General features: G+C 40.2%; 2 protein-coding genes across 6 annotated transcripts in view; one reads left to right on the top strand and one right to left on the bottom strand.

Annotated features, from left to right (window-relative positions):
- TCP11L1 (t-complex 11 like 1) overlaps window positions 1–4481 on the top strand; it is a 26250-nt gene extending 21769 nt beyond the window's left edge. For all 5 annotated transcript variants that reach the window (XM_035902327.1, XM_035902328.1, XM_035902326.1 and 2 more), the window contains 5 exons: window positions 471–607; window positions 1060–1253; window positions 1615–1796; window positions 2472–2644; window positions 2862–4481. In XM_035902327.1, the coding sequence (XP_035758220.1) occupies window positions 471–607; window positions 1060–1253; window positions 1615–1796; window positions 2472–2644; window positions 2862–3097 (922 nt within the window). In that variant the 3' untranslated portion in view covers window positions 3098–4481. The remainder of the gene's footprint in view (window positions 1–470; window positions 608–1059; window positions 1254–1614; window positions 1797–2471; window positions 2645–2861) is intronic.
- A 424-nt stretch (window positions 4482–4905) lies between these two features.
- Window positions 4906–10846, bottom strand: part of CSTF3 (cleavage stimulation factor subunit 3) — a 107062-nt gene continuing 101121 nt past the window's right edge. Inside the window, exons 17-21 of the mRNA XM_035902319.1 lie at window positions 10528–10723; window positions 8855–9008; window positions 8363–8457; window positions 8172–8232; window positions 4906–7143 (exon numbers count right to left, since the gene is read on the bottom strand). Coding sequence (XP_035758212.1) covers window positions 6941–7143; window positions 8172–8232; window positions 8363–8457; window positions 8855–9008; window positions 10528–10723 — 709 coding nt within the window. The 3' untranslated portion in view covers window positions 4906–6940. The remainder of the gene's footprint in view (window positions 7144–8171; window positions 8233–8362; window positions 8458–8854; window positions 9009–10527; window positions 10724–10846) is intronic.

Genomic DNA, 10846 nt, shown 5'->3' with positions numbered 1-10846 from the left:
TGAATTGGGTTGCTTTGAAATAAAGGTGTTTTTCTTTGGTGGTTTTTTTTTTCTTTTCCTTTTCTTTTTTTTCCCCCTTGGGTCTGATTATTCACTTCCCGCTGAGGTTGGCTTTACAGGCTGCCAGCAGAGGTAGTATGCAAGTTTAGAAATCCAGACATGTTTTTATGTATTCAACATATGATATTGCACATCCTGGGAAATAAAATTGACGGAGCTAGTCAAGTTAATTCCACGGAGGCTTTTTTACAGGAGAGCAAACTTTACTTTCTACTTGAAGAGGCACATGCATGCATGTACACGCTTGCTCAAGCTTTCTCTCTGTCTCATGCTCTTAAATTGTTAAGCACCCTGTTAATGTTTCCCATGCATGTTTTCTCTCTTTCCTTCAACAATCTGTAATAAATCTTGTAAATAGTACCTCTTAAACATCTGCAGCCTTGAATAACTTTTTCTGTTTGTTTGTTTAGAGCAATTTTCTCTGTGTTAGACCTAATGAAAATGGATATGGCAAACTTCGCTGTCAGTAGTATTAGGCCAAAATTAATGCAGCAGTCTGCTGAATATGAAAGAAAGAAGTTTCAGGAGTTTCTTGAGAAACAGCCAAGTATGACTTTGTTCCTTTCTTTCTTCCCCTCTGACCTCCCAGTAAACTCCGTGTGTTTGCTTGTAGATCATGAAAAGAAATAGGATTTTTTTTGTAAGTTCTAGCATTCATACGGTAAATGACAGCTTGTGCCCCAAAACTGTTGTTTGAAAAAAATCTGCCGGAACAACAGTTCTGCAGTTAGTACACTGGAGTTTAGTTTCATTTCAATATGGTGTAGGGCATAATTAGATAGCATCACCTCACCTCCAATTTCCTGTAGCTGTGTGGTTTTAATTTTGGTTTAGATGTTCAGCTTAATGCAATAAATGAAATGCATGTCAATAATTGATATCATGGGTATTAGTAACAGTAACTAATGGGATTATTTGGAAACTACGGGTGGAAAAACCTAACTTTGCAAAGGAATTTTCGTAACAAGATTTTTTTATTTTCCCCCCCTGCTCTTCCAGATTCTTTAGACCTTGTCACAAGCTGGTTGCAAGAAGCAGCAGATGATCTCGCAAAGCTGAGATGTGAAATGTTGGCTCCCCACTGTAGCGATGGTGCCACTGGTGGAGCTTCTGCCTTGTGCTCCACGGCTGTACAAAATCACGCCTATCTGAAGCTCCTGAAGTGGGATCATATAAACAGGCCTTTTCCAGAAGTAGGTATTCAGCAGAAAAATTGATTTCTGTGCTTGTTCTACTTTTCTGTTTCTGGGATGTAACAGAAGCTGTTTGGAATTGTAGCCTTGCAACAACTAGAAGACTAAAACATTCATCTCTAGATTGAGAGTTCTTATAGCTCCTCTAACAGATACCTTTTTTTCAGTATTGAAACTTGCTTAGTTGGAAAAGAGGAATTAATTCTTTTCAGTTTGTTCCTGTTACTTGCCTGCTGAGCACGTGTTGCTCTTTCCTGTGTCTTTGTCTTACCTTCACTGCGTGAGTAGGGCAGCATCACAAGGTCACTTCACAGCCCAGCATTCTGACTGTATTCTGTGCTGGCTTCTTCCTTCTTTGCAGACAGTGCTAATGGACCAGACCCGCTTTCAGGAAATCCAGCTGGAGCTGGAGCAGCTCCTCTTGACTGGGACTGTCCTTCTGGTCACGTTCAGTGCGGCAGGCTCGGCACTCGTTGATATGCCTGGATTTGCTGAGAAAATCAAAACCATTGTCAAGGTGCTGCTGACAGGAATGCATCTTCCGTGAGTATCGAGTAATCCCAGTCACGCCGAGGCAGGGGTAGTTCTGTTTTCACCTCAGTAAATAATCAGTTTAAGCCTCTCTGGCTGTGGACTGCAGAGTACGTAGAGGAAGTGATGAGGGCTTTTTATGAGCCTAGGCTGAGAATTTCTATTCAGCTTACTCAGACAGAGCTGTCTTTTTTTGCTCTGTTTTGTTCTGATATGTACATGCTCCTTTTTTCAGAGTGTGTTATTCATGGCGCCTGGTTGGCACACGAGAGTACAAGCAGCTAACCACGCTCACAGTTTGGGCCGGGCTCCCTCGAGAATTTGAGCGTGGTACAGTAGGCTGCTGGCAGATGTAGAGTGACTGCTGTGCACATTATGGGTTGATAACTGTTGTTTTTTGCATTAGTCAGAGCTGTCTCTGTAGGCAGAAAGTCAGCTCTGATTTGTACGGATTGCTCAGGCTGGAAGTCTTTAACGCTATCCTACCTCCTTGTTTTATAGCTCAACTTTATTTTTCGTATATATATAAAATGTATTATTCTTTATAGTTCTGGCTTTATCTGGATTACGCTTCTTCCATTATGCTTGATAAATAAGGCAACTGTAATTGGATAGTTTATTTTTAAAAGGTGGGAAAAAAGCAAATAACTCGTATAGCTAAGTAATGCTCTGCTCCACGTTCTGTAGCTCCTTTAACCTGCAGGAATCTTTGGCTACCATTGGTGAAAAGGTGTGTGCTGAAGTTAACAGCTGCCTTTCCCAGCACGGGTTTACACCGTTCTCAGCTGAGAGAGAGACTGGACTTAAAGGGCAAATCCAAGCAGTGGCCAATCCGGATAACACCATATGCAAGCTGATAGGTATGCTTTGACAAAAATGCTCTCTTCCCAAGTGACCGCTCATCTGTCTGTCTTTGTAAAACTGTTGGTGGTGTGTCGTGCATGGTGTTTCTCGTTTAATGTTTCAACTACCTTGTTTACCTTGTTCAGGCTTTCTGTATTTTACGTGAGAGTACATTATTTCCAATTGACTGTCTCTTTTGGAAACAAACCAAACCCCTTGGTCCAATTTTTCCAGATTCTCGAATTGAAAAGTTTCTGGAGAACTACCTTGCATCTAGTCACCAGAAATCATTACCTGCTATTCCTGGAGGATTAGGCCCTATTCAGAGAGAGCTGGAAGAGATTGCTGTCAAGTATGTTCGTCTTGTCAACTACAACAAAATGGTCTTCAGCCCTTACTATGATGCAGTCCTTGGCAAAATACTGACTAAGGAAGAATCCCAACTTGTAGGGAAGTCCGAAGAATCATAAAACCAGTTTGTGTGCTACCACTATGGTATTGTCAGCTATTTTAAAAAATTGCACCAATATTGTCTAGGAAAACAGCTTTCCATGTAAATACTGGTTCCTTTTAATTCACTAGTGATGATTGTTGAGGAAAATACATGAGATGCAAAAGGGGTTCTGAAATGAACGATGAGAGAGATATGCATTTTTAATGTAAGTATGCAACCTGGGGGGGGGGTGTCTTGGTAGTTTTCTGGCTGCAATTTTTAGATTCTTGAGCTGATGGTAGGTAGGACAAATTTAAGAACCAAACTTTGCATTTAAGTAGCTCATTTTAGGGCATTTTACTCTAATTTACTGTGAATTTAGTTTAATTAATCCAGAGCAGATTAGCAATGGTCCTTCCCAGAAGGGGTGATTTGGCTTTAAAAAAAAGACTTAAGAAGAAAAGCTAAAATTCTAGATAAGAGAAACTTTAACAGGCAAAAAACAAAGCCAAACAGCACTTTATTGTAACATTATGGTTAGTATGGTAGGCTCCTAGTTTTTTCTGCATTTTAATGCATTTTTAATAGCATTTTTTTGCTGTTTACCTGCAGATGTTACAAAACACATAATATATTTTTGTAGCAAATTTTCTGGTTATTGGGTAACTGTCCTCTGCTATGTACAGTACTTACAAAGGTGGCAATCTTATAGATTGCAGCTGTATTTATCTCTTGTAAAGACTTCAGAAGGGCAGAGCTAAAATGTTTTGATAAAAGTGGCATTTCTTACCTTTTTTTTGCTAGTAGTTTACTCCTTTTTATGTGAAATACTAACTTTAAAGTAAATCTTTGTCATTTTCAGAAGATGGATTTAAAGTGTGTGAACCTTTCGGCTGAAAATTTTACTTCTTTTTTAAAACTACAACTGGAGATGGTTGCATATTCAACCATGTCTTCAAAAATATCCAGGAAGTGCAGAGCACTATCGGAAGTATAAGTGATTTTAACGTACTGTGAGAAGTGAATGATTTAATGTTAGTTTGAATATACAGGGAATATTTTCAGTAGAAGATTTTTTTCAATTTGTAGAGCCTGTCTTGAAACTTAAAATATTTGTAGGTCTTGAATTCAATTAGCTACATGTTGTAGAGATGAGTGTTCACGGAAGAGCTCAGTGATCTTACAGCCTTATTGCAATTTCAAACTCAGCTAGGAGGTAAGTATGTTTGAAATTTTCCTCTAGTTGAGCACAACGCTGTAGTACGGTAATCAAAATTTGATGATTTTATGAAAGCAATGTTCATAGTTATAAACACTTAAGTGGCCCAGGTGCTAGACTATCCAAAAGAGAATGTGGTGTTGTCTTAAAAAAAAAAAAAAAAAAAGTTAGGTAAAATAAGTAAAACGGGCCCTCTTATTCCTAACATCCAGGTGCATTTTACTCATCAACTAGTCAACCAAAATAATAGAGCTTCTAGAAGGAAGCTCTTGATTATGAAGCTGTGTTGATGCTTCCCTTTCCAGTTTCCGTTTAAATGTCAGTGTGGATATAGCTGCACTGACTGGGAGTTCGGAGGAAAGTGGGAAAAGTAAGACCTTTTATTCCATATTAGCCTATGCAACTATAAAACAAGTCTTTTCTCAGTCATTACAACCCCCTTTCCCCCTGGGAAAGAAAAAGAAACCACCAACAAAACCCTGTAAGAGATCACCAGTTGAGACAAGTGATTTTTCTCTTGGCTAAATGGACTTGGATAGTAAAATGAATGTCTGTCTTTGGATCTTTCTTTGATAACTCAAAAATGAGTAGGTTGGTTAGCCAGACAAAAAAAAGTTCTGAGTGGGTTTTTGGTGTGGTCTAGTGCATTGTTTGAATCTGCAAAGGATACTACAGAGGTCTTCACGATTGCAGCAGCTGCTTACTGTACTTTGTTATTAGTGCAGGACCCACCTCAAAACACAGCCTGTAGCTCTGCAGCTCCAAACACATTAATTCAGTGGTCTGCCTAACAAAAAAGCTACCAGAAACATTATTGCTAGAGATACAAAAAAAAATAACCAAGACAAAGCTGGTTTTGTGAAATGAGAGTTGCAGAAGTTATAAATTGCTGCTGTTACTTTCTATTTTAGTATTGCCTAGAAGCTGCCTTTAAAGGCCCCTGTGAATTATGCATACTGCGAAAGCTTAGATGCTGTAGGGGGTGATCTCAACACCACTATGGTGAAGCAACTTACTTAGAAAAGGCTTTGCAAAATATGTGGCTGATGCCAGAATGAATGGGACTGCATTATCAATAGATAAAATTGTACTTGCTTAATTTAGGAGGTGGCTGCTCCCGGCTCTGCAGTTCAGGGTCCAGATGGCCATGACAGCCAACTCCTGCTTACTCTGACATCGAAGCGTGGACTGTGCCGCCGCTAGCGCATGCTTATTGCTCGCAGGGCCGATACAGTAAGTCCCATCCCTCCTCGCAGCAGGGGTTTGATCCTTGGGCTTCACGTAGGGAAAAAAGCGCAGTGCCCACCTCTGGCTCCGGTCTCCTTTGGAGGCACACACGGTGGGGATGAGGACCGCGGGGGCGGGTGCTGTAGGCCTTTCAGTCTGTAATAGAAATGCCCACAAGTGCAGTTAGTGATTTTTCCCAGGTTGTTTTCTTAAGGCTGGTGGTTGACAAATAGTTTCTCTACATCCCCTTTAAAAGAAATAGGGAGATACGATTAAGTGGCAATGCAGAAAAGAAATTCTAGAATTGATAAGGCCAGACCCTACCTCCACGTGAACTTTTATACGGTTACACATACCCTGTTTCACCTTGTAGCATGGGCGATAGGAGCACTGACCTACAATCATCGATACTGCTGGTGGCAGGAATGTTTTTCAACCTGTCTGAGTAATTGAATTTCCTGTAGTCCGCGGGGGTTCTTATGGCCTTATCAGAGTGCAGTTCTGAATAGTCCATTACAAGTTAAAATCTAAAGTATGCATAGAAAACTGCGTTGAAAGTTTATCTAGTGTTTTTGTTAGCTTGTTTGAAACATAACAGGTTAAACTATGTAGCTGATATATTAACATTTAGCTTTGTATGTTAAGTGGAAGACCAATGCAGTTATCCAGGACCAGGTTGCGTTAGCTAGTACTCCTGGACAATCCACATTAGAAATATGTACCGAGTTTGTCTTACGATGCTGTCTTCTTTAAACAGTCATGGAATTAAAAGCAAAAGTATACTGTATCCTCTAGAAAAATGGAAAAAAGCTAATTCTAATATGTATGCTCTGATCAATCTCCTGTGATGGTCTTATTAACATCGCTTTTGAAGTGGCTGAGTCATATTTAAGAAGTAACTTGTTGTGTTTGAATAAAACCAGAATGAGGCATGATGTTATGGATATCCTTTTATTTTAAAGGAATGTTTTTTTTCCATTTTCAACTACAAAACAGATTCCATACATTCTGCCATAAATAAAAACGAACAATAAGGCAGGACACTACATGAACAAACTGAGAACAACGGTCTTCCAGAAAATGTGAATTAAAAATGCTTCACAAGTATAAGCCATCCAGTTTTTAAAATAAAACTGTTGAAAACCCACAAGATTTCAAGTGGTAGATGTGAACACCCTTGAAGACCAAAATGCGGTTTTGACATTTTGCACTTTTGGTTTTGAAAACCTAGTTTTGTTCAGAGCACATTCTAAGGTTGTTCTGGCTGTTTTCGGATCAAGAACCATATTGGGAGAAGAGGCACCACAGTAACAAAACCATTTTCAAGATTTTTTTTTTTTTGTTTGCAGCTGTCCCTTTTAAATGCTTGACTTTTAAGAGACTGACGGACTCAATGCAAGTCTTTGTCTATCACAGTAGAACTCCGAACTTGTTTCACCGGATTCTCTTTTGCTGTCGTGCTCTGTAAATGTCATGTACAGGGGGAACTACAGATCCTTTCTCCTCATCGTCGTCGGAATCTTCATGTGGTCTCTTAACGGCCTTATTGAGCATAGCGTTGTTTTCCACAGGTCCATTGCCTTCTACAGCTATTTCAGGTAGGCCTCCGGTAATTATTCGTACAGCTTCATCAACAGCTTTAGAAAGAGGAAAAAGATTAATTTAATCTGTGAAGCTTCATTCCCTGATTAGAAATAAGCATGTAAACAGGAACACCAAGATAGATACGCTGTGGAGATTTCTGGAACATGAGATATTTTCCTACCCTATTTGCCTACAAACGTTAAGAACTCAGTCTCGACTGTCTAAAACTCAGAGCTATAGCAAACACTAATTATAAAGTAAATACTGCTGCTTCAGCTGGAGACCTCCCTTTACACAAGTACTGAGGTCATTTGCAAGCGTAATAAACCAGGAGAGCCTAATGGGGAGACAGTAGAGCTAGTTCCTGACTCATCAGAAAGCATGCAGAGCAAGCTCGTTTCTGCTTATCAACAGGGAAAGCGTCAAGAATACATTTTTTATTTCAATTAAATACACATATAATTTAAATCATGTTTTATTTTCACTCTAAAAGAAGTTAAATCCTAGCTTGCGTTCTCTCTGATCATTTGCTCCTTAAACTAATGGGGGGGGTGAAAGGTAGCATATTATCACCTGCCCTAGTTTCCATGAAGCCCGGAGTATGGATCTGCCCTGGTTTTGTATTTCTGAACACTACCTTCTTTGTAGGAGCGCAGAACACACTGCTCCGGAATTGTTCTCAAGCACTGCAACAGCGTGATGCCTACCAATGAACTTAGCATACTGCAGATTTGTAATTTAATGTTACAGTTACAATGCTGCTAGAAATAATCCCTTGCTTCTTTTAAAGGACATGCTGAAAATCTCCCATTTCTTTCTTTTAATGGTTACCACTAAAATGTTATTAGAGTAGTGGTTGGTGAGTTTCACCTTTTTGTCTTTTTGTTGACCTCCCCACAGTTAAATGTACAAACGTGTCTCTGTAGATTCCAACCTACAAACATAGCCAATTCAGCAGTACACTCTTAAACAATAATTACACATCAGTAACTGAGGGCTGGATTTTAGACAGCAATATCTGTATGCAAAACAAAGTCATATGCAGCACTATCACAGACTCCAGAGCGAACAAGTAACTTACTGTCTGGCAGTTTGCATCTTCTAAATATCTCCATGAGCTCATCCACTTGAACAAAGGGACCCTGATTTGGTATCCAAAAAAAAAAAAAGTTTAGAAGATCATTTTCCAATAGAGTGATAGATTCTGTGGTTCTGTTAAAACAGAATCTCTTCTACAATTTTTTGAAGTTTTCATAATTCCTTAAAACAAACCTGAAAACAAACAGGAGGTGGCAGGAGCTTCATGAGAACTACAGCTGCTGGTGGAACAGGAAATACACCACCTGGGACGGGATGTAAACCTGGAGCTGTGGGAAGAAAAACTATGAAGCCAGCGCAAGACAGCTAGACTTGAATTGCTTTGGCAGTGCTATTATTTGATGCAAATAATTACTACCCCGTCAATTTTGCCTCTACTAGTTACATACTGTTTAGTCAGTGATCTGGAGTCTATAAGCAGGGTGTATAACAGCTTATTACCATTTACCAGACCCCAGACTACTTGTACTTACTTCCATCTGACCTTAGCATTACGTAAAATATATATGCCTTTAGCAATCCAATTAAATAACAGCCTAAAATGTAAGTACATGTTTAGATGACTGAAGACTAGGAAAGCCTCTGTGATGAGGTTTGCTAAACACACAGGTTAATAACTTGCCACCAGGTGAAATACAGCCACCTCCGAGTGAACATCTGACTTACGTGCTAAGTGTCTTGGCTGAAATGGAATCATTTGTTGAGTGTCTGGTTTTGGATATTCAGGTTTTCTGTCTACTTCGTCTTTGAGAACAGGCACGATGGAAGGTGCAACCACAGGGTCTGGAATTATAGCTGCCAGCTTGGCACGGGAGACGTCCTGCGAAAGCCAGTTAGAGAGCACTGAACTTGGCAAGATCACAGTGCTTGTTTAAATTACAGAACAAACCATCGCTCTAGACGGGTCGCTTATTCTCGCTCTGTCATCATTATAATTTCCGATGTCCTCTCAGAAGACCATCTGGGCAAAACTTGCACATTTTCATCAAACATTTTAGCCCTACAGTGTCCCAGCTGGGAGTGGAAACACTTCTTGTTACCGAATGGGACTGTATTTGTCATTTTTGAGTGGCTCCTTTTTTTAGGTTAAAAATATTTAGGTGAACAGGTGCAGGCCATTAGGCCTTCACAACTATCACTTCTCCCTCATTTCATTGCCTAAATTGCTTTAGCTGGAAAAGAAATAAAGCATAAGGCAGTCAGCAGGCATGCAAAGCATCGGTTCAGAGAGGATTACATTTTGGCATGTTACAGGCAACAGAAATCAGCCCAAGGGCTGAATCACCTCAGGTACGCACCAGCTCACGTGCGTTTGTCAAGGCGTACTCTCTTGTAAGCGCACCTGTAACTTCAAAATAACTTTGTCCCGATTGCGTTAATTCCATGGCTCAGCGTGACTCGTATTTCCAGCTATCGGATTATTTTACAACTGTGTGAAGACCACAGTTCAGCTGCTTTGCTAACTTTGATGACTTCTGTATTTTTCAAAAATTACTTTTCTGTGTAAGACATAAATGGAAGCTGAGGCACTATTTTTGAGACATGAACTGAAGGCTCTCTTCCTCCTGTTCATGCAAATGGGAAAGAGCAGTTCCTCCAGCAGAGCTGTTTCTGCTTCTCTGGCAGCCTACTTTCCATCATGCTTAAAAAAAAAGAAATAAAATCAACATTTTATTCTGTTCCAATGGTTTTCCGAAGTCTTATGGCCTTCCATGTGACTAAAATAGTAGTTAAAATGTGTGGTCAGAAATAAGATGGGAGACCACCGGGTACAGGTGTCTGGCCTACACTTTAAATTCCGAATAGCAGCACCAAAGCGCTTTAGCCATAATAAGTGAAAAAAAGCAGGCAGCCACTAATCTCTACAGATCATTTTCCTGAGCCATTTGCAGCAGTCACGGGGACTGCAGTGTGTCTGTTTTGATACGGTTCTCGAGGAAGGGAGTGGAGTTTTGCCAACTGGAGTGGAAGGGCAGCCAGCGATGTTTTGTACAGATGACCTGATTCTACAAACTTCCGTAAAGCATTTTGGTTTTTGAAGGAGCTTGGGTTTAAGTGGAGGCCTGTAGCTGAGTGGTGACGGCATTAAACACATCGACCTTTCCATGGGACAGTGAGGTCAATACGAATATGTGAAGTTGCAGCTGTTAGTCACGTTCCTTGCTCCTTTCTGCCCTTGGCCAACAATGCTGCTGCCCAACAAGACGAGGGGGCAGCATACCAGCCCTGTTTTACCCGCTTTTCCACCAAGGAAAAAAAGTGTAAGGCAAGCCCTAAACAAGGAATTGCTTAAGTTTGCTAGGGCTGAAAAGAATAACAGTAAAATTAATTGTTCTTACCTTATAACCAAGGGCCTTCAGTTCGCTAGCAGAGCAAGGGTACAAATCCATGAACTTATACCTGTCGACCAGCAGAGCTGTTTCTTTGCCCTCATATTCTTCCTTGAATGCTGTAAACCTCCGTTTTTCAACTTTCAGTATACTAGCTAGATCACCAATGTTACTTTCAAAAGCTAAAAACCGAGCCCAGATTTCCCTATAAGAGAACAGATAAATAAGACAGTTGCTGAAGGAGAAAGCATTACTGATCGTCACCCAATTAAATAACACACGAGAGGAGAGATACAAAGGGGGTAATCTGGGAAGACATGGGCATTCC

This window comes from Egretta garzetta, unplaced genomic scaffold (genome assembly GCF_000687185.1).
Source record: "Egretta garzetta isolate BGI_Z169 unplaced genomic scaffold, ASM68718v1 scaffold509, whole genome shotgun sequence".
Classification (NCBI taxonomy): domain Eukaryota; kingdom Metazoa; phylum Chordata; class Aves; order Pelecaniformes; family Ardeidae; genus Egretta; species Egretta garzetta.
The sequence above is the reverse complement of the archived record's forward strand: the minus strand, read 5'-3'. Positions and strand labels throughout refer to the sequence as shown.